General features: G+C 34.9%; 2 protein-coding genes across 2 annotated transcripts; one reads left to right on the plus strand and one right to left on the minus strand.

The window, feature by feature from the left end:
- The first annotated feature begins 230 nt into the window (after positions 1-230).
- On the plus strand, positions 231-13,454 carry LOC111992286 (mitogen-activated protein kinase kinase kinase 1). Its single transcript, XM_024024157.2, has 8 exons — positions 231-1,460; positions 2,887-2,971; positions 3,117-3,179; positions 6,623-6,780; positions 7,082-7,154; positions 7,275-7,334; positions 8,684-8,794; positions 12,164-13,454. Exons 1-8 carry the CDS (start codon positions 550-552, stop codon positions 12,374-12,376), a joined length of 1,674 nt encoding a protein of 557 aa, XP_023879925.1. The 5' UTR covers positions 231-549; the 3' UTR covers positions 12,377-13,454.
- Positions 13,455-22,831: 9,377 nt separating this feature from the next.
- Positions 22,832-24,181, minus strand: LOC111992325 (NAC domain-containing protein 104). The gene is made up of 3 exons (XM_024024194.2): positions 23,914-24,181; positions 23,390-23,661; positions 22,832-23,222 (listed from the first exon to the last, which is right to left on the minus strand). Exons 1-3 carry the CDS (start codon positions 24,074-24,076, stop codon positions 23,094-23,096), a joined length of 564 nt encoding a protein of 187 aa, XP_023879962.1. The 5' UTR covers positions 24,077-24,181; the 3' UTR covers positions 22,832-23,093.
- Between the last annotated feature and the right edge of the window lie 201 nt (positions 24,182-24,382).

Consider the following 24,382-nt stretch of genomic DNA (forward strand, 5'->3'; position numbering starts at 1 on the left):
AACTTTGAATCCTCCACTCAACCATTACATAGTGTTACACAACCTTTGATTCAGAGAGGTTAGGGGCTTTGGCTGCAGGGCCATATGTCTTCTCAGACAAGCAGTGTTTTTTTTTTTTTTTTTCCCAGATAACTAAAAAAAGATTCTTCCTTTTACTGATGAAGATATTTCTTTGTAGGTGTTTAGGTGTGTGTTTTAACGCTTGTTCCAAGTACCAATCAAGTCACAAGTAGTCGAAAAAGCCAAAAACAAAAAGGTTGTCAAAGAGCTGGAGACAGAGAGAGAGAGAGAGTGAAATGATATTGACAAAGTCCTACATTTTCCCTCTGAAATGAGAGAGAGAGAAAGAGAGCTTAGCACAAGTTGTATGAATTCGTCCACATAGTAGTAGAGCCTTCAGCGCTCGCAAACAAGGACCAGTCTTAGTCAAGTCATGCCGACGCTTTAAATCTCTCTCTCTCTCTCTCTCTCTCTCTCTCCTTCTTCGTTGTAGCAAGTAGCAACTCGCAACTTGCAAGCAAGTTAGCAAACAGAGGCAAACCAATTGAAATGGACAAAAAGCAAAAGCGAAACTCGAGGCCGAAGCTCGATCGCCGGAACGCCTTAAAGAACGTCGAATACGACGCCACCTCTTCTTCTTTACATTCTTCTTCCTCGTTCCACGTCGCCGCCGCCGCCGACGACGACAACGACGACTTGTCGTCTAGAGGCGGCCAACGAAGTCGCTCTCTCGACCTTCCTCCAGTTTTTCACAACCAAAAGAGCTTCAGAATCAAAGGCACAGACGGCGAATTCGACCTCATTTGTCGCTCTTTGGGCCTTTCCGGGATCGACGACTTCTCTATCCCCACCGCCGATTGGGAAGCCCACCGCTCCAACTCCGACCTCGCCACTCGCCTCCGCAACAACAATCTCGTTTCTTCTACTTCTGCTCCTACTCCTTCGCGGTTCAAACCGGCTCAGCCGGTAAAGCTCGATGAAGTTAGGGTTAGGGTGGATTCTGTCACTGCGGGACCTAGTCAAGGAATCAAAGGTGCTCGGCCGCCGGTCCTCGCTCCGCCGCCTGTGGCGGGGCGGTCGGTGGCGGTTGATTACACCTCAACTTGGGAGCTTTTGAAGTCCTTTGCTCCACTTGAAGACGAAGTCGCAGCTCCTAACACTACGCGTTTGGGAGGATACGCTGAAACGACAAGCTCTCCTTCTTCTTCTTCGGCTTCTTCGGAAGAAGAGGATAAGAAGCAGAACGAAGGTCCTTCGGAATCAACATCGAATCGTAATGAGAATGAGACTGAAAATGAGAATGAGAAAGAGAATGATATCGGGATTGTTCGCGCAACGAATGTGATTCCGGTGTATAGTTTTTCGCCGAGAGGGAAATTGAAACGGAGTATTAGTTCGTGGCAAAAGGGTGAGCTTCTTGGAAGTGGCTCTTTCGGAACCGTCTACGAGGGCTACACTGAGTAAGCTATCTTTATATCAATTTTTATATTTTTATGAAAAAAATCACTGCATAAAATTAATTTGAGGTAATGAAAAGTGTTTATTTTTAGGTTTATATGTTTTTTTTTTTATGGGTAATAAGACTTTTATTGAATGAAATGAACACTCTGAACATGAGAGTATGTATATGTTTATTTAAGCAATTTTATAGCTTCAAATTTTAAGCATACTATCAGAATCAAGTACTGTCTTGTTGATACGGAAAATATTGGAGGGGACCAAATTTGAATGCTAAAAAGTGTGGAGGCTAGTGGGTATAATAAAGTCACTAGTATAAGATTCATCATGGTGATCACAGGGTACAGTGACGTTGAACTGAGGATAATTGGAGTTGTGATGACTTATGTCTTTATTTGAAAGACCCTAACATGGGACCAACTTTGAATCTGCTAAGTGGAATCAAAGTAAGAAAATGACTGAGATCTATCCAAGAAATAGTTTTAACTGAAATTTAGACAAACTTATTACAGGGTTTGTTTATTTTTTATATTTTTATTTTTTGCCTATAAAAAAAAGAAAAGAAAAGTAATCAGTGCTGGAGTTTTGCTGTTGTAAGATATGGGATATTTGGTGCTTCCAAGTAGCTACGTCCCATATGGTCAATGAGCTCTAGAAATAGCACCTCCTTCCCTTGTAAGAGCGAGGCTGAGGTTGAGGTTGAAGTTGTGGGTTCGAGCACCCACTAGGGGTGTATGTAACTTACTATGTATCTTATTATGATTAGTTACTTGAGATTGTTTCGCCAACTTCCTGAAAAGAAAATTTGGACCTGCCATCTAAGAAATCTCCTTGAATAGATAATCCAAAATGGTTGGTGCTTGCCATTTTGTCTTGTTTTTCATTGATTCTTTTGCAAATGAATTTTCTTCTCCTCTGTTTCTAATGTTATTTTTAGTAGATACAACTTGTTACTAACAGAAAAGAATAAACTGCTTACAACTTTTTGAGGTTGCATGGACAACATCAGAAATTTTTAAAAAGATGGGGTATGGAGGGGTTGAAAATAGATCCAGCTGGAGTATTTCTAATCAACCATTATTCTTCATTTTTATTTTTTGGCAAAAAAAAATTTTGGTCCTCAAGTTTTCATGCCTTTCATTTTGACCCATATATTTTTAAACTTTCTCTCAGTTTGGCCCCTGCCATCATCTCACTTACAGAAAACATTATTTTTAAACTAGCAGTGTAGTCCATTATCCATGTAGGGTTTTCCATTACTGGGATAAAAATATAAGTACCAAAAAATGAAAGCTATGAAAACTTGAGGGCCAAATTGAAAATAGGGCCAGGATATCGGGACCAAAAATGTGTTTTTGCCTTTATTTTCTCTCCTGCTCTCTCTCTGTGTCTGTTTGTCTTTAATGTCTTTATTTTTTTTTCCTGCAGGGATGGCTACTTTTTTGCTGTAAAGGAGGTTTCGTTGCTGGATCAAGGAAGCCAGGGCAAGCAGAACATTTCCTACCTTGAGCAGGTGAAAAAGAGTCACACTTGTTTATTTTTCCTCATTTTGATTTCCACATCAAACAGTCAAACTCAATTCAATTCCATACTTTAATTTGCCAAAGCTATTTGGATAATGAGATTCCTTTTCCTGATACCCTAATTATTTTGTGTAGGAGATTTCACTTTTAAAGCAATTTGAACATGAGAATATAGTTCAGTATCTTGGCACGGAAAAGGTATGGATCTTACTTAAGATTTGAGTTTTCTTGTTTGTCCTGGAAAGTACAATCGTTGAATTAGAATTTTAATTGTGTAGTTATAATACACTTCTTCGCTACTGCATTTCTTCTATGCTTACCACAAAAACTTAGCCAACAAAATAGGTCACCAATCACCCTCTTCGGCATCACCCATTGCACTCCAAGCATAGTAGAAATAAAAGCCCATAATCCACGAGCAACTGTGCAATGAACTAGAAAATGGTCCACTGTCTCACTATTATACCTGCATGGGCAACAACAAACTTCCAAAATGATAGCACGTTTGGTCAAATTATCCAGTGTTGGATTTTTTCCTAAAGCTGCTGTCCCCCACCCCCCCAAAAAAAAAAATGCAACTCTTACAAGGAAAACTCATATTGTTAGAACCTCAAAGGACTTGATAGCAGGATTTGACATCAAACTGATAATTACCTTTGGTCTCCACCTCGGATGTTGGAGTAAATAGTGTCGAAAAAAGAGTTGATTGATTCCAATTCCCAGTCCTTTAAAATTATGTACAAAAATGATATTCTATTGTGAAGGCCCTTCTCCAACCAGTTTCACCAAGCATCTCTGTCCCCTGAAGTTGAGTACAAATATGGATATAGCTCCTTCAATGCATAATTGCTACACTGAATGTCATACCATAATTTTACCCTTGCACTGCCCCCAACCACATAACTGATATGAATCTGTTCCATCCCCATCCTGCTCTTATGCTCTTCCACACACCACCCATGAATGGTTCTATCTTTGCAACACAATATATTGGTTAAAACATTTATATATTCCACTTCTCCCACTGGAATAATTTCACTGTTGCCCAAAATTATTTTTATATCTTCCACTTTGCCGTGTCTAAATCCTTTGGAGTGTTTGAAAATCCTTAAGTGCTACCATTAGTTAATACAGAAAAATGTACTGTAGTAATTCAAAATTGAATCCAACCTCTCCACCTATCACCAGACCCCATTCAATTCAATAAGTTGAGGAAACACTCCTTGTTGACTTGATAACATGCCTTCTTGATACCCAATTTACTTATCAGGAGTTAGAGTCTTTGTCTGCTTTTATGGATTTAATCTATTCCACCTTTGTGAAAGATGAGGGCCTTGATAAACTTTGTTGGAGGCTAGACAAGAGTCGGAGTTTTGAGGTGCGTGGGTACTACCTTTCCCTGTCCTTGTCTATTGGCACATCATTTCCCTGAAAGTTGGTGTGGTGATCAAAGGTTCCTCCTAGAGTAGCTTTCTTTTCGTGGACTGCTGCCTTAGGGAAGATTTATCCTTTGATAATTTATATATCAGAGAGGTATTATTGTTGTAGAATGGTGTTATATGTGTAAATGAAGCGGAGAGTTTGTGGATCATCTTCTTCTTCATTGTCCCATAGTGTCTAAGTTATGGACAATAGTGTGGAGTTTGTTTGGTCTTCATTGGGTTGCGCCACATAGGGTTCTTGATTTGTTAGCATCTTGGCAAGGTACCTTTGGTAGACGCCGAAATATATCTTTTTGGAGGGATGTGCTGCATTGCATTATGTGTTCTCTTCGGCAGGAACGGATCTGAGGTGCTTTGAGGGATGTGAATGGTCTATTCTTGAAATTAAATCTCTCTTTTTCCACACCTTGCTTCATTGGAGTGTTGCTTTTAATCTTTTTCTCTGTTCTAATTTTCTAGATATACTTAACATTATATCTTGTGTTCTCCGTAATATAGCTTTTTAGAGGGTGGTGCCACATTGTATCTTGTGGTGTCTTTGGAGGGAACGGAATGCAAGATGTTTTGAGGGATGTGAATTGTCTATGCCTGAGATCAAATCTCTCTTTTTTCATACTTTGTTGGTTTGGAGTGTAGCTTTTAAATCTAACATACTAGATATGCGCGAGCATTGTTATTTGAAAGATTGATTGTACTGCTCTCTGAGTTCACCATTAGCGTTCATAGGTGTTTCCTTTTTCCTCAATAAAATTCTGTTACTTATTCAAAAAAAAAAAAAATCCAAGATCTCTCTCTCTCTCTCACACCAATAAAGGCATTTTGAGATTCAGATATTATATTATCCAAATACCATTTTTGACCAGTTGGCAAACACTTTGCCAAAAGCCTTTAAATGCTTTTTACCAAGTTTAGTGGTGTGGACTCAAGATATAGCCATATAGGCCTCGAATTATGCATACTTATGGGCAGTGAAGCAAAAAAGAAGATGGCCCAACTTGTGGCCTTATTGATGGAGCCTGCTAATAATTGGGCTTGAAGACCTACCAAGACCATTCATTTAATAAATAGGTTATTAGGGTTTCTTTATGCATTTTGTTATTCTCTATTTAAGCACAATTTTCAATTTTGTCAGACAGCTTGGAGATTGAGAATAAAGTTTTTCTTTAGTTTTATTCTTGGTGCTAACTCCAAGCAACCCTAGGTGCTGACTCCTAGGTTTTATCCCTTCTTTTTCCTATAGTTTAATTTTCTGTTCATATTGTTTGGTTGTCCTGCGTCACTTAGAGGCTGAAGGTCTTAACACTTTTAGCATTATCATTCTTAGGGATTAATGCAATAAAGGATGTGTTAGGATACCATTAAAACCTGCAACTATCACGAAACCCCTTGAAGAAAGCGTTGGTGTCACCCTCTACGACCCTCCAGCAATGTTGAAAGAAAGCCATTTTGAGGCCATTTGGACAAGTGATTTATCTTCCTCCTCCTTTAGAGCACCTAATACTTACTCTCAAAATCTCTCTTAAGATTGCCCTTTATCTGTTTCCTTAAAAGGGGCAATTGCAGGCAATTGCATCTCTTCCACATTAGGTCTCCACTTTTGATTCTTTATATAGGGTTTAGTAGAACCTTACAGTTTGGTCTCCAATCTTTGCTTCTTCATTATAAACCTCCTGTCACAAAACTCTTAATTATTCTATATAATTATTTTGCCTATGTGAATTCACCACGCAATGAAATATTTATTATTACTAATTTTGGACTACAAGTTCAAGTGAGGGGATCTTTGGGACTTCTTCTTCTTTGTTTTGATTTGTTTTTTAATTTTGGTTTTTTCTATTAAATATTTCGATATATAAGATTTGGATCATATTGTCTGCATTATTCAGGTTTTTTCTATGGGGTTTTGGGGCTGCATTTTTTCCTCGATTTATTATCATTCATGTTAAATAAAAGCAAATCACCACTTTTCATTGACTGTTTACACAACTTTATCTTGTTATTGCTTTATTGATCAATGGTCATTATTAAAATTCCTTTGGATAACGAGTAAATGTACTGATAAAAAAAAGAGAGTAAATATATTTTATATGGGTTGCCTTTGTTTCTTTACTTCTTTCGTTTCTCGCTGTAATACAAATAGAAAATTTTATTCAAGTGTATTAAGCTTTTAATTTCTTGCTTATAAAATGATAATTCCAGGATGAAAGTAGAATTTATATCTTCCTTGAGCTCGTAACAAAAGGGTCACTTGCCAGTCTTTATCAAAAGTATCGCTTGAGGGATTCTCAAGTCTCTGCTTACACAAGACAGATTTTGAATGGATTGAAGTATCTTCATGATAAGAAAGTGATCCACAGGTGATACAAAAGATCTTACTACTTAATTTATGTATAAGTATATATGTGTATATGTATACATACGTACATTACACAAATGCTCCTCTTTGTCCAGCATTGCCTCTTATAGAGATTTCGAGTTTTTGGAAAAAGCAACCATATTGTCATCATTAATGTTGATGTTTGAATTAGAACATAGAAGGATCACATGAAAACTTGTTTTCCTCAGTTTGAATAGTACATGGATTGCTTAGCAAAACAGGAATAGTACATGGATTTGCTTTGTGCTAAAACTTGTCTTTTTTCTATTCCAATTTTCAAGGGACATCAAATGTTCTAATATATTGGTGGATGCAAATGGATCTGTAAAACTTGCAGATTTTGGGTTAGCAAAGGTAGCTCTGTTCAGCAGAATTACTTTTTTGTTTTCCTCTCTCTCTCTCTCTCTCTCATTTCATAGAACTACTAATTCTAAAACGCTTAATGCAATGCTATGGTTGTTTCTTTTTTCTCAGGTAACCAAATTGAATGATATTAAGTCTTGCAAAGGGACTCCATTCTGGATGGCACCTGAGGTTTGCCTCCTTTCTATTGAAATCTAAATTTCTGTTATGCATATTTATGCAATAGTGGCTTTCTTATCTGTAAACCAAACTGCTCTTGTGAGGATGACTCACTCAATACCTGTTGTGTTGATCCAGTTTGATCAGTGTTAATAGATTGAAGGATTTTTTTGGGAAGTGATTAAGCTGTTTATTTACATAAATCTGAGCATTAAATATTAAAAAAAACCTTAAATACTAGAATTTATTAAATTTTTATTTAGAATGCTTGCAATAGTCTTTTAAAGGTACTAGAGTTGCTTCAAAGAGGACTTTAAATGGAATTCAACTAATTGGGCTTCGCTATTGGGTAATTCATTTCTTGGGCCCGACAGATAAGTTAAAACCGTTATTACTGTTAGGGTAAATTACACTTTTGGTCCTCCCAACTTTCATTAGTGTTTGTATTTCATTGTTGTCTTTCCAATTGCAAGAATGTTGCCTTAGACCATCCTTTTAGGTCAGCACCATGTGGGGTGATTGTGTCATGCTCATTAGCTTAAAATCAAGTGGATTTGTATGGAGGGACAACACTGAAAGTTTGAGGGCAACATTGTTGCAATTGGAATGACAAGGACAAAATAGAAACATGAATAAAAGTTTGAGGATCAAATGTGTATTTCATTGTTGAATTTGTTTTAAATTGATGATTTGAGGTTGGTACACACTTGACTGTGTCAGGTTCTAGTATTTTGCTGCTGATGCCATCAATGTTTTCATGCTTCCATTGCAGTACTTTCACATTTATGCTTGTTTGAAATGAAAACACAGTATGCTTGTTTGTATCTTTACTATCATATAAACTGTTCATTTGAGGTGGTGTGGACTGTTCTAACGCAGTGACTTGTTAGCATACATCAAATACCCATATTAATTTTAACTAAAAAATTGTTTTTTCCCATCAATTATGCCTTCTTTATCCATCTCTCAAGTTTGGTCTTTTCTCCGTACTCAATTGAGTTGGTGTCAGTGTCATACAACTCAGTCACTTGGCATACATCAAATACTGAAGTTCTTTTTAACTTCTTATTTGGTTTTTATTATTTCTTTATCAATCTCTCAATTTGGTCTCTCTTTCTTACCCATCTAGCCATGCAGATAGCCTTTTTTAATTTTCTTTTTATTTATTTGCAAGTGTCTCCCACTTCTGGTAACTCTCTCTCTCATCTAGCCATGTGGAGTGCTATTGTATCTATATCTGTTAGTGTGTCCTAAATCTTTTATGTAGGTAGGTTACAATTATATGCTTTGGCCTAGCATGCTCCAAGCACTCTTGTTTATATTTGATTGTCTGCATTAACTAATTAGCCTTGCAATTGTAGGTTGTTAATTTAAAGAACCGTTTCTACGGGCTTGCAGCTGATATATGGAGCCTTGGATGTACTGTGCTGGAGATGTTAACGCGTCAACATCCATACTCTCACTTGGAAGGCGTATGTATAACCTTTTATACATGTTGAACACTATTTTATCCTTCCCATGTTTTCCTTGTTTCGTCTGCTCATAAGTTAGGCCTCTCTTTCGATGACTTCCTTATCTATCTATTTACGGAAGCCAGTAAGTGGTCAAATTGAGTCCAAACCTGCTAACCTTGACCAATAGGAGTCAAGTTAAAATCTCATCATGAACCTCCTGTTTACCAAGAAGTTCAGATGAATAAATTCTGCACTTGTTTTTCTTTTTCTTTCATTAAAAAAAAAAATAGAGAAAATAACAGGACTTTCAAGATCTTACTCCTATTTATCATCTAGTAATCATTGACGCATGGGCTTAAGCAAAAAACTTATTTGAATGGATTATTACCCAAAAGCAGCATGTTGCATAAAACATCGTCCCAAACCTATTGATTTTTGTGATAAAGTGGCAGTTATTTGTGTGGCATTGTTATTTCATGCAATATTAAAGAAACATCAATTCAAAATTTGGTAGTGGAAGAAGAATACTGCGCAATACACCTTTTCCCATTGATTAATGAAGTTAACGTTTTAGTGAAAATTTTAGCCATGCTTTGGGATTGTATGTGACTTTAAGGCTATACTTATTTTGGAGTAATATAATTTTTGGAAAATGTTTTCTGTGTTTTCCAACATTTGGTGTGACCGAAAATTGCTAGTAAATGGAAATTGTGTTCATAGTTGATGGAAAATTGATCTAAAATGACAGAAGTGTAAACTATTTTCTAGGCTTGCCTGTGCCCAATTTACCATTGCACCACAACCACAACCATGACCACCTTTGACATAGGATGGATTGGGGAATCTATTTACATTTGCTTGTGGTAGGCTCAGAGTTGGGAGAATTTATGGATTTAGAGTTGAGGGTTCAAGAATGACCCGGGTTTTGGTAAGGAAGGAAAAAGATTTATATATTAAAAAAGGGAAAGGAAAATATTTGATATAGTGTTGTAAAAGGGAAGAAACTAAGATAAAATCTAGTTCCAAGTGGTAGCATGAACATTGTCTGTGACCAGAAATTTAAACCGTGTGAACAGTGCAAGAGAAGAGAAAGGGAGAAAGAACACATTAAGACCAACATACCTCAGTACTTAGAACACTCAAATTTTTTTTTCATGAACTCCAATTCTTTGAGCACATGAGCCAAATTTATAAGGATTCTTCCTTGTACTAGTACCATTTGGAATCCTAATTTGACTAGTAAACTAAAAACTAACAAGGAATAAATAATTAGACTTGAAGGAAATAAATCTATGATATTAGTTAGACAAGGAAATAAATCTATAATACTTTTCCTAGATAATTCTATAATTAAACTCAATTACCAATCTATCCTCGACTCATAGGAATTGCGGAAATTTTGGTTTGCCCTGATTACAAAACTAATTATAACTTGGAAAATGAAACCCAAATTAAAATCTATTTAAACCCCAAAATACTTATAACTAGACCTACAAAACCATACAACTTTTACTTCAATTTGACTTTACATTTTGACCCAATAAAATGAATTTTGAATGTACAAAATTTCCGAAGTAATAACAAATTAATCTCTCATGGTAATTTGTTATTAACAAAAAACTACAACACTACCTCTGGCACCACCATGTTCCTCTCATTCATAACCTCCACTCATGGTACCACAACCATCTTTGTCCCACTCAAGGAAAATCATCTTATGAGATAGTCTCATGAGATACCCTCTCCCATCCAAACTCCACCACAGCTACTACTGTCCATTGACTTTTTGTGGGTTTTAATTGGGTTTAACATAGAGATTTTTGTGCAACATAATATTAGAAAATTATATTAGGGTCTGATTCAAACAATAGAAAACAAAGTAATTTTCCCTAAAATTCTTTTCTAACTGAAAGAATTATGGTCAATAAATGTTTTATGTCGAAACAAAATAGAGCCTAAGTACTATAGTTATCACGTATGGCGATACTTCTATGCCAAAATGCAACATCTTGTTTAGATCCTTAATCTTTTTATAGTGGGCAATAGAATACCTAGCATTAGAGACTTCCGATTTTATTAGCATTTGAGGTTGTCCACCAATATTTAGACTGGAATAGTTCCCATGACAAAGAAAACAAGGGCTATCTCTTGGAATCATAAAAAGACTCACAATAGAATTGTTCATTTGTGTTTTGGTTGAAGGAATGAAAGAGTGGAAGGATAGAAAATGAATATATCATTTTCTTTGTTTGGTAGAGGTAAAAGAGAAGGATAGAAATGATATTTTGGTGTGAATTAATCTTCTACCCTATTATATGAGAAGCTAGTTTTTAAAATTATTTTAATGGTAATGAGGGCAATTTTGACATTTTGCCTTCCTCAAGTTTTCTCTCTATTTTTTCTCTTCCTTTTGGAGAAAAAAGATTTTGTGGGCCCGGAGAGAAAAACTCCCCCAAATCTAATTTTTCTTCTGCCCTCTTTCTTCCTTACCAAATAGAAGAAAATGGTAATCTCTCATCTTTTTTTTGATAAGTAAAATTTTATTGATATCTAAAAAGGGGAACACCCTAGTACGCAAGAAGTGTACAAGGTGTCAAACAATCAAGAAAAAAAATTACAAGCATCTAAGAAATCAAGAAATGATAAAAATGATTGGTTCTGCAAAGCAGCCAACCAATCCATTAAAGTTCTAAAGAAAAATAGCTTCAAGTCTGATATGGATCTCTTCTTATCTTCAAAGCACTAACTATTTCTCTCCCTCCAAAGGCACCATAATAAGCAATGGGGAGCCATCAACCATATATACCCATTTCGATGACGGCCAAATCTGCCTTGCCAACATGCTAGAAGCCCCACTACAGATTGCAGCATAACCCAGCTCACTCCAAACAAACCAAACACCATAGCCCACATATCCATTGCAACTGGACAATGAAGAAAAATATGATCAACCGATTCACCATTACACTTGCACATGTAGCACCAATCCAACATCCAAACCTTCTTTTTCCATAAATTGTCAATCGTTAAGCATTTCCCTAAAACAGTAGTCCAAACAAAGAAAGCTACTCGAGAAGGAATCTTTTGTTTCCAAATGCTTTTCTAAGGAAAGCAATAGTCATTAGAGCCCACGAAGAGATTGTAATAATACTTAACCGTGAAGCCCTTCTTTCTATCAGATTTCCAACACATCTGTCCTCTTTTTCTTCTCCAATTTTCCATCCTCGTTAAGACACCCCCAACCAGAGGGTTAATTCCATTTGTAGTCCTTAAAATCCTGGTTGAATTTAAATTTATGTTAATTTTACTAAAAACAACTGCATATTTCAATTGTATCTAAAAATGGATCTTGAAAGCGCTGGTAATAAAATTTTTGTTACATGACAGATGCAAGCATTGTTTATGATTGGCAAGGGTAAACCTCCTCTAGTTCCTGATTCCTTGTCAAGAGATGCCCGGGATTTCATCCTTAAATGCCTACAAGTTAACCCAAATGATCGGCCTACAGCAACTCAGCTATTGGATCATCCATTTGTGACTAGACCTCAAAATTCCTTTGGACCTGCTTCTCCTCGCAACAGCATACATAAAAGCTTATGAACAATCTTTGATGTTTGTATGTATGTTTTGGTAAGCAAGTACCACTGATCCCCGCCACTCACTCCAGTTCTTATGTACATAAAGAAATACATGTCACATGGATTTTGGATTATGGAAATTTCAGAAAAAGTTGTTGAAGATGTTTGTAGAATATTCACTGAGGCTTGCTGCTACACTCTTTAGCTTCTTATATCACCAAGCACTCAAACTAAAGGGATTGGTTTTTAAGGTGCAGTGAATTGTGACCTGAAGCGTATTTTCAAATAGAACAAGGTAGTTTACCAACTCACCTCATTTGCAGTGTTGTGAAAGATTGGAAGAGCTACCTGATGCTGCCATGTGGCTGAGTATTATGGTGACCCATGAACTGGAGACACTCAGGTCAGGGAGGAGATTAAACCTTTTAATGTTGATTTTAGACTTAGAATTCTTGTGAATTGCTTTATCTGCATCCTCCAGCATGAACACGTCATAACCAGTTTATTCATGAACCGGTTGGTTCTCATGCTACTGCCAGTAATTTGCTTTTCAAGAAAGCTTCGATAATGATGTGATTATTCAGTTGGCTTATGGTCTTCGGTAGGATCATTCTCTGGAGTTTTGATCTATATGGTTTTGTCCTAGTTTTGCACCAAACTAAATGTGGCAAGGCATGTTGATAGTAGCCTACTAATTACTGAATATTTGTGAGGCACGTAGCTGCTGGTTCTGTTCACGCCAGGCATGTGGTTGTTACTGTATTTGCCTCTGGACAAAATCTTCATATCAAGGAGCAACTTGGTGAAGATCAATTTAGTCAGGTATTTGATAATCTTAGTGTATGATTGTTTGGTTTGTAATATACTAATATGCTAGCATCATACAATCACCAATGTCTCTAAAATATTATCATGTTATTTGTATGTTAACTTTTTTACCTTTCTTGTTTATTTTGTTGTGTTTTTTTTTGGTTTGTTTGTGAAACACTGAGGGGATTAGGGGATTTTGTCTGTATGATTAGCTGTAAATTTAGTCTGATGTATGTAATTGTTTGTAAAAGAGAATTTTTGCCCAATGAAATGTATATATTCTGGTTTTTTGTTGTGCGTTTGTGGCAAGTTATGGGCTATGGCTAAGTTATACAAATATACATCAAGTAAAAACTCTTGTTCTTCAGAATATTGAGCTAGCCAGCAAATTGGTTTGGGATTTTTAGGAGTCTCGAGTGTACAAGACAAATTCCAGCATGAGATTTGCTACACTTACCTTTCTGTGCAACAACCATAAAATTGTTATGATAGATGATTTGCAGGAGGAGGAATTATTTATCTATTGGCATTGATTTTACAAATTATTGATGCTGTTTCCAACTGTTGCAATAAATGTTAGGGAAATTATTCAAGAATTGTTGCTATTTCACTTGTGTCTGTGTATAAACTCCAATATGTTTGTTCAGCATGTGAACACATTCTTAGTCTTGTTAGATGGGCAATACAAACTGTAAAAGCAGGATGTCAAAGCTGCCCATTATACTGTTGTAGCAAAAGTAGTGAATCCTGAAGGTAAAATTATACTGTTGTAGCAAAAGTAATGAATACTTTAATAAACAGGATTGTTCATATTATTATTATTATTTATTTATTTAATTTGTTCTACTTACGATAAGTTATGTTACCGATGAGTTAAAACTTACATCAGGATAACTTTTACTTCCATATTTCTCAATAAATAAATGCTGGTTTCAATCTTCAAATAACGTTTAATTGATGTTACAACTTTATTGGAAAGCAGTTTTATCCTTTAGAAAAAATCTCAAATTATCTCATAGGTTTTACAAACAATTTACAATCATCCCAAAGGTAGGAAGTGTAGCTTACGAATCAAAATGCAGCAAAAATGTTCCTTGTGAATTTGCTTAAGAAGAAGATTGGGTTTGGACACCAAACAAAATGCGCCGTAGTGTTCCTTGTTTCTCTGCTTAAGAAGTGTTCCTTGTTTTTTGGCTTAAGAAGATTTAGTCCAATTGGAGTTTTCCAAAATCAGTGTCTACAGTTACAAGCTTTTTATTTAAACAGTTCGAAGTCTGGAATACAAAACCTTAGTCCCAAAAGTTTGAGGTCAATTATGGATCTTTAACAAACTAATCAGGCTCCATTAACATGTCCTCTTTTTTTTTACTACTACCAATGTAGCTGAAGTCTTCTACCATTTTTTTCCTTTCAACTTGAATCAATTCACACTTCCTCTATGGTGCATTAGGCCGCACTCTTTTGCACACGATCAAATCTTCACAATCAGCGCTCCTTCGTATTTTCAGCAATAAAGATTGCTTCTATGTTTAAGTGACTTTCTTGTGTTCCACTTATCCGTATCTTCAAAATGATATGCTACTCCACTATCTCACAAGTCTAATAGCTGAGAGATTAGTAAATGCATTTCTAGTTGTAATTTCTGTTGTATTAGTAGGATTTGCAATGCTGTGCTTCTGCAAGCTGGCTGTCAGACTTAGGAATTCCTTCTCTTGTAATAAGCTGGCTGTTACCTCTCATGCTTGTAGGGCTGATTGTTTTGCTGCTAGTCCTTTGTTGGTTTAATGAAATGAATTGATGTAGTTTATAAAGAAAAAAGAAAAAGAAAAGACTAGTCTAATATATTCCCATTCTGTCAAGAGCATTACATTGAGGCTGCTGATCCTCACCATTCTTACTCCATGAAACCACCAATCGGTTATAATGGTTCAGGACAACTTCCAAGTGTGACATTGGAGCCTTCATAAATGTCCTTATTTCTAAATATCCAATTGACCATATCATGTGACGTAAGAGGATTGCGTTTCGGGATCCAAAGAAAGCCAATTCTTAATCAAGTCCTTGACAGATCGAGTGTGCAATAAATTTGTTCTTAAAGCTTAGCTTGAACCAAACCAAACCACACCACTGTTGAAAGAGGACATGTCAAGAATAGGAGATGCAATGTTTCTTCCTTTTTCTTTGTTGAATAAATGTTTCTTCCTCGTCTAGGCGTAAGATACATCTAGCATCATCATGTATGTTTAGCTTGGTTAACTTAGTTTTCACAGACAGATCATCCTTTTTAAGGTTTTTCATAACAAGATAATCATCTTCATTCAAACTTTAATTTTCACAGCTTCATCCAGCATCGATTGTTCAAATTATAAGAATCACTTAGAATAGGATCAGAATCTTAGCTGCGAAATAGCATCCAGAATGCTTTTTTCACATTATACTCCCATGTCTTGGAGGAAGGCCAGGCTAATTTAACTGAGCTCCAAAGAAAGAGATGGCTAAAGACAAAATTTCATTGGCATCTCTAGGATTGTAAAGTTTCCTATCAGAGTCTTATTCCACCCACATTGTAATTATTTCCCATCAGTTAAGTCACTTAGAACACATGCAAAATCATGAATCTAACTCCATATATTCTTAATGGGCTGAAACCAGCAGGGATGGTCTATAGGAATTGAGTTACCACTTCCCAAACACCACTAGCCTGGATAAGAACAGATTTCCTTCCTGCCTTAGTACTCTTCCAAAACCAGAAAGCATTACTCCTCACTGGAGCCAATTGGGGTGACACATTTCTAAGATATTTTGTCTTAGAGCTTCAAATCCCCATGTTTCTTTGGATTACATAGGTTGTCCCAACTAATCAAATGGAGTTTCTTAAGATTGACATCCTAATCCCATCAGAACCTATATGCCAGGGAGTCAATTTTGTTACAAATGTTCTTTGGAATAAGGAAACAGGATAGGGGACAGATATAGCTAGCCTATGAAACTGATTTAATCAGTGTAAGTCTACCCCCTGGGTTAATGGTTTTGCTTTCCATCCTTGTAACTTTCTTCTTCTTCTTCTTTTTTCCCCACTCAAGTAGAGACTCTGGAGAAAAGATTTGATTTCTTTTGCGTCAAATCCATCCCCAACCCAAGATAAGTTTCAGGGTTTTCCGCTAGTTTTAACTGCTAGCATACCGGAAAGCCTACCTCTCAGCTCTGGAGATGCATTAGGACTACAAAGAGTTCAAACTTATCTACATTGATAAATTGCTAGAAAGTGAACAAATACCAATCCAAATTCTCTTTTAACTTCTAGAATACTTGAGGTGTTGTATGAGAAAATAACAATTTGTCATCTACAAACTTGAGATGACTAAGAGACAGCCAGATAGGGTACCCTGAGCAAATTTAATTCTCTTAATTAGTTCTTGAGATCCCGCTTTGAGAAGAGCAGTACAATGCACATTAGCTTTAATAGGAGCCCCGCTTGTAAGTACATTGTGCGAAACAACTCTGATGCATTGGGAGATCAAATGAATCCAGTGTGGACTAAAACCTATTGTAGTCAGCACAACAATAATAAAATCCCAGCAAAACCTATCATAGACCTGCTCATGTCCAATTTCAAGGCACACATTATCTATCTCTCTCTCTCTCTTCCCCCCCCCCCCCCCCCCACCCCCCCCATTTTTTTTCTTGATAAAAGAAAAAAACCTCACCGCCGCCATATAGCACTTTGAAGTGATGTGATTATCAACTTGAGACTAGGCTTAAGTTGATTCACTAGTACTTTTGCAGCAACTTAATAGGTTGCGTAACAAAGACAAATGGGGTCTAAAGTCTAAACTCCAAATGAGAAAATCTAGGACTACAAACTTTTTTTTACCACAAATTTGCCGAAATTATGATGTGGTAGAATGTGAGTAGTAGAGAAAAAATGATGGCTTCATGTGAAAATGATAGACAATTATTCACAGTTTGCCACGTTAAAATTGTAGCAAAAAAAAGTTGTGATCTTAGAACTACTCAAAATTAGTAGGCCAATCGAGGTGCTTTTTAATTATAAAGATAATGAAAGTAGAGTTGAGTTCATTCAATGAAAAGTCAATGCGAGAATTTGAAAGTGTAGCATTGCTTAAGAATTTTCCCATGATGCTTTAGAACTGAAGATAAAATAACACTGGAAAGCCATTTGGACCTTTAAAAGTTTGTCTTTTGAAAGAGGGCATGGTGCACTTCTTCTGCTGTGAACTCAGCATTTAAGATGTTTTGCTTGTTGATGTCAAGTAAGTGCATATTGATTGCTATCTCATTAACAAAAAAGGTATTTGGTACTCCATAGATTCCACTGAAGTGATTCACTTTTACTTGTTCAATCTTGTCCGCAATCACTCCAATGCATTGCCCATTTGCCAGATTGAGTCTTGATATTCTCTTATTTGGGTAAATACTAGTACAAACCAGTTGTTGCACGCAACCATACGCACACTTTTTGCACTGAAATCATGACGATTGTGTGCTACAACTGGTGTAAAATAAACATTGTCTATGTTATTTATTCTTCTTTTCTTCACCAGCATTTGTTTTATAGGGTTTTGACCTAAATTCGCACAATCCTATTTACCATGCAAATAGCACAATTCAGATCACTAACTCTCTGTTTGTCATCTGTATTAAGGCTACATGGTTCTTTTAATTCAGCCTAGAGTCATGCATGCCAACTCTTTTAAATTGTGACTTATGTATGCTATATATAAACTAAAGCGTGTAATAGATAGCATTCTTAATAAAATGACACACCCTGATGCAAAATTACATATTATTTCATTTCAACTCCAATTTTTTCCCCAATCTAATATGGTTGTTATTTTTTTGGTCAATAAATGATCAATATATCAAATCGTAGCAGATCAATATGTTTGATAAGGGGAAAAAGGAAATGAAATTAAGTTCGCTAATGGCTAGTCTTGAATGGTTGCCTAGAATCCTAGATAGTCTATTACCAATAGGTAATAATAATTCAAAGAAAGAAAGAAAGCCTACTCGTGTAGGCATTTTAACGCATGTGGAAGCTTGCATCATATGTGACTCATTGCTTCCCTAAGCAGAAACCCATTTAGAAAAGATAAAAATAAAAGAAATGGCTCCTTAGTTTTGTGACACAAGGAAAGTACCAAATACCCATCCAAAGTAGAAAAAGCTAAAAAGGCAGAGTAGGAATGAAAATTATAATGCTCATCATCAATATTGGAGAGCAGCAGCAACAACAGCAGCAAGCTTACCTCACACTTACAGTGCTCACTGGGCTCCACGGCAACCCTCCCTCTCACCTCTATCCTTTCCTCTTAATAATCCCTGCACGTGAAAAACCTCAACATTGGAGAAAAGTAGGAAGAGAAAATTACTACTCAATTTTCCATGGAACAGAGGTCAACCTACTGACACATGACATCATTTTCCACACTTTTTGTGATCAACATTAATAAGAGTTTCATCCACGAGTTTTTTAGTATTTTTTGGGGTAATTATATATTGAAAATGTTAATGCATGTTTAAGAGCAATAGTTTAGTAATTATTTTAAAAAATTTTTATGGGAAAAGAAAAAAAATAATTAGAGGGTGTTTGGTACATATAATTAAAAATATGTATTTTGTTATTTGAAAACATGTGTGAAAATACGTATGGGTGAAAAAATGTGTGAAAATACGTGTAATGTTGTTTAAAAACTTAAAACATGTGTTTGAGTGGGTGTATCAAATGGGGCTTTAATTATTTTGATGGTTTTTTTTTTTTTAATATTTTTAATAAAAATAGTGTCAAAATTTTTCTAAAATAATTGATTAACCATTATGCTAAGTTCTTACCAACCGATTTTTCTAGAGTCCAAGAGTTATCAAACTCTATTTAAAAAAAAAATCGACAGAGTTTGATACAGACTTGATACTTACAGTTGCCGTTTAGCTCAATCACCACCAAATTACAGAGTGCGATAGATAGTAATGGATGCATGGTCGTTAGCTCATTTGCCCCACAACTATTATTTTTTATATTGGCGGTATGCATGCTCACTCTTGCTACAAAGGAATTGGTTGAGACGTTTCATTGATCTTACATTACATTGCACCAAATAAGCGAATAATAATTTTTATCGGTTATTATTTCCTAAGAGGGCCAGATCAAGTGGGGTGGGTTGCCCACGTTACTACTTTGTAACTTAACATCTGAACATATATAGGTAATAGATTTGTGGATGAATGTTAGAATACTAGTCTTTGTAATTCTAATTTCATTTAGATAGTAACTAGAAAAATAAACCATGCAAAATTTTCTTTTTTCACAAAAAAGATATAGAAACCATGCAATTTCGATTTTCTTTAGATTGTACTCTTAACACCAAAGTTTTTAAACATTTTTCTTGAAATTGATGTAATATTTTATGGTTAAATTAAATTTCAAGATAATTCTTAGTTTTTCTGGTTTTAAATTAAATTAAGTGGTGACTTAATGCAATTCCTTTAATATAGGAGAAAAAATTATTTGTAATTGTGTCTTCATTAATTATAAAACTCATTATCAAGGGATATTAACTTAGTTTTCACCACCAAAAACTCAAAAAATATGGGGCCTACCGAAACTCAATTTATTTGGACTAATTTTTGAGTTAAGTTTCCATTACTCAAAACTCAAAAATTTGAGTTTGAGTCTTGAAAACTCAAGACACAATTTGGATGTTTTTGAGTTTTGAGTTATAGCTTTCAATGGCCCCATCACTTTATGCAAATATTTAAGTATAAAGAAGAGATATGTATTAAGATATGAAATCAAACAAGTTATTTCTAGAGCAAGTGAAAAAATAGAGTTCGAAAAATGAGTTATGAAAATTGAATTTGAGTTATGAGATTTTGAGTTATAGGTGATGCTCAATCCAAACAGACCGTATATATTTTGATCCCCACAAGTCGTAGTTGTCACATCACCTGACGACAGTAAGAGGATTACAACAAAGACAATAATGGTGACAAACATTGGACAATGATCAAGGTATCATGTGTGTGCTTAATTTGGAGAAAAAAGAAAAGAAAATATGTAATATTAGTGTTGGTGAGGTCAGAAGAGATGATGTAATGACACGAGGGAAGGATGTAAAAATGGGTGTGAGATGTGTTGTAGTTGTAGACTTATTGATTGGAGAAAGACACATTTAGGCATGTCTAGGGTTTTTTCAAGACACTATTAACGACATGATATAAATCATGTAGTTAGGCCTAGGAATGGTTGAAATTCCATGATTTTTGATTCATGAAACCTTTGATCTAATTGTGTAAACCCTAAAGCGTGGCTAACAATGGTGGTTAGAATTTAGAAAATAGTGGTGAAGATTACTCGGCTACAAAGATATGGTTCTAATATCTTGTTAGAATATAAAAAGGATAGATAAAATATAGTTATATTCTTGAGGTTTGGTCTAATGCTAGTAAAGTTCAAGACATTTTAAAACTGACTAATTTAGTCTCTAATTACCATAAGAAAGGAGAAAATGAGTAATGTTTTAGGGACCAAGTTGATTTAAAGGACCAAATTGACTAATTTTGAAATGTCTTGAACCTGATTAACATTTGCCCAAATATCAAGAATATTAATTGTATTTTACCCAGTATAAAAATATTAGGAAGAAAGAATAGACAACGGGATGATAAAGAAATAACTCAACGAATTGATGTGATTTGACTTTAATAGTCTACTAGTTGCAGACTCATGCGATGTGTGAGAAAATGTTACATAATTATAATAGCGTATAATATAAATTTTATAGGTTTAATTGTTAAATAGTGCATGTGTTATTTTAAAAAAGTATTTTGCATTGGGGTAATTACATTCCCCTTCCTTGAGGTTTGAGGGAATGACATTCCAGACATTCCACCCAAAGCATGAAGGGATAAAACACTCCCCTCTTTTGAGATTTGAAAAAAATTAACACTCACCCCCTTCTATTTATATTAGTAATGAAATATTTAAAATTTTTATAAGAATCTCTTTACAAAAGTTTAACAATGGTTAGTAAAAATACAATTGATTGATGAATTTAGAATAAAAATTTTTCAAGCACCAAAACAGTTGCAACAACAAATATCTCCAAAACCTGTTGAAAAAAAAAAAGGAAAAAAAAGGGAGCAAAGGTCATATTTAATATTTTAAAATACACTTTAATTAAAAATTTAAATCAATGGATTTTAATTCTTAAATTTTTTGGAATCATTCCCTCAAGCAAAGAGCAAGTTAGTATACAATATTTTTAATATTAATTTAATAAAATTTGGTCAAATGGATGTCAAAGGGAGAAAATATTTTTTCCCTTCAAGTTTGGGGTGGAGTGTCATCTCCCTAAATCTCAAGGGGGAGAACATATATTCAAGCAAAGACAATGTCTTGAGGGACCAATAGAATTCATAACACCAAGTGGGTAGAGATTGTCTATGGCCTTGTCTTGTGCAAGCGCTTCTTTAATGATGACAATGTTTTGTTGAGAACCCCACGACAAATATCCATGGCTTAAAACTTGATAATTTAGTGGGGGCTTCTTTATGGGAAGGATTGGATTCTGCATTGGCATAGGTTAGGCTAGTAGGATCTTAATCTATGGAGGAAGAGAAAATTGCAAATATATATAGGGAAAATAATAAGTAGGTGTTTTATTTCTAATAGGCAACAATTGAATGTTTTGAGAAACCTCTTGATCAGAAATAGGAAGAATGACCAATAATCAAGACACAAATTTCAAAGATTTGCTGAATTAATGCTAAATTTGTTTTAATAGAAAGGTAAAAATAAGAAAACGTTTTGGTGGAGTAAATGAGAAACATTAATTGAGAGAGAAGAGACATAATTGGAAAAGTTCAAGCAAATAGAATTTTATTTATTTATTTTTTTATAAATTGAAATGGGAAGTTGAAAGAACTCAAAGAAGAGCAAAATGTTAATTACAAAAGAAAGGGGATGAGATTAAAAAAAAAAAAAAATGAAAAGAAAAGTGTGAACGATGATGTGGTTCAACTGGAGTGTAGCAACAATAAATACTACGCTTTAACTTTTAGATGTAAATATAGATAGATAATCACATCACAAAATTCTAAACAATTACATCCTTACAAATTAACTTTATATGCATACTGTACCCATTAAAGGGTACACAATATGCCTAATATGACTATAACTTAAAATCATCATGGTATATTACAAATTACAATACCATGGTGGCAGATAGTATTATACAAAATCATGATTCTAGGAACCTATAGTCTTCATATACTATTCTAACAATAAGTAATGGGTTATTCCACACTCTCTTAAAAGTTATTATGGTTTTTTAGTAGAATTTGTGGTGTGCTTTTGTGTTAGAACTTATTTCTCTCTTCTTTGTGTGTGTGTTTTTTTCTTTTTTAAAAATTAAAAAAAAAAAACAATGAGTAATGGGTTGAACTTTAAATTTAAATTTAGTTAATTAATTTTGTAATAAATTTTGAAGGCAATCTTCAGTGAGATCAATTAGTTTGGTTTTTAACAATAAAAAATTGAGTTAAGTAGGTTAGTTAAGCTTGAGTCAATAATAATCGTTTTAAGTCGAAAGTTATTTGAATAATCCATTATCAAACCAATTACTAGAAAAAGAAAAGCGTAGGATTGGAATTAAATCCATTATATATATATATATATATCTTGTAGTCAAACAAAAAGAAGACTAAAATACAGGGGGAATGGCTGTGATTCATCAGAACATAATGCCACCTTTTGTTTTTGGTCTTTTTGAGTGACATGTGGACATAGTGCCACTAGAAGTGATAGTGGTAATTTCTACACCATCTTACAGGTTAGCAATAATGGAGTTCTATATATATATTTGGATTGGACAAAGCTTTATAATGGATCACAATTTGATTGGATCTTAAATTGGCAGGCTAATCTCATCAAGATCATCCAATGATAAGAAAACTTCGTCCAAGCAAGACAGCTCTGTCCCGTCGTCATCATCATCTCGCTCGTACACTCGGCATATTACCCATGTACTATAATCCTGCAAAAATTTTGAAAAATAATAGAATTAGTATTTATTTTTAATAATTTGAAAATTTCCGTTAAAAACATAAGGAAGTGTTAAAAGTGTCACTTGAGCTATATGTAGTTGGCAGAATTAGCATTACTATACTGTCATAAAAAAAATAAAAATAAATGCTACATAACTATTTTTGGATGGCCTCTTCTCTTGGATGATCGACTAGTAGAACCAGCTGAATCGGAGAGACGATATTCTTGCATTATCCAATTGGTTTTGATGCCAGAGGGTGCTTCACCGGTGTAAAACACCAAAATTTTCTTCATTCCAACACTCTTGCTAGAGCTATTCATTACAGGTTCCTCATTGCCCATTGCCTTCCAATAACCATTACATGTAACTCTATTTTGTGTCCTCCGGCTATAGAAGTACCACTTGTTTCCCTCAGCCAAAGCTTTTCCTACAAACTCCAAAAATATATGGACAAATTAAACATAAGGCAAAACTTAGTACACACTCAAACAATATTGTTTTTTTTACAAAGTACAGTATCGCATGATTGAATTTTATTGGAAAATTTAAATCACGCACTGGAAAAATTATACTCAACATTTGGTACTAACCAATATGTTTCTGTTTAAGTGATTACATGCAAGAATAGAAGAGAAAATATATATATATATATATATATACAGCTTACAAAATATAGTACCATCAAGGTCCCATGGATCATATGGATAAAGATCGAGATCGGGAATGACATCGGGGTGGCATGGTAAGAGACTGGCCTTACGATGAAGGAAATGAACTACAAGCTCTTCATCCGTAGGGCAAAATCTGAAACCTGGGGGTAGGTTAACATTGTTATCTCCCATTATCTGTAACAAGTTGTAGAAGAAGAAGAAGAAAAGAAAAAAAAGTTGTACTTGTAAATTGTACCAATAAGAATAGAATGGAGTAGTGGTGGTAGTGTTAAGATTCGATTTGGCTATCGATGATACTTATAGCACTTTATATAGCATGAGAGAGAGAGAGAGAGAGAGAGAGAGAGAGAGATATGACGTGAGTTAGAAGTTGGGTGTGATCAGAAATGACCAATGGGGTTAATGAGCTTTATTTTCAAGAATTACGTGCACGGCGGCGGAGTAACGGAATAACGGAGAACGTGTTAAAATACTTTA

The sequence above is a fragment of the Quercus suber genome, unplaced genomic scaffold, assembly GCF_002906115.3.
Source record: "Quercus suber isolate HL8 unplaced genomic scaffold, Cork oak 2.0 scaffold_909, whole genome shotgun sequence".
Classification (NCBI taxonomy): Eukaryota; Viridiplantae; Streptophyta; class Magnoliopsida; order Fagales; family Fagaceae; genus Quercus; species Quercus suber.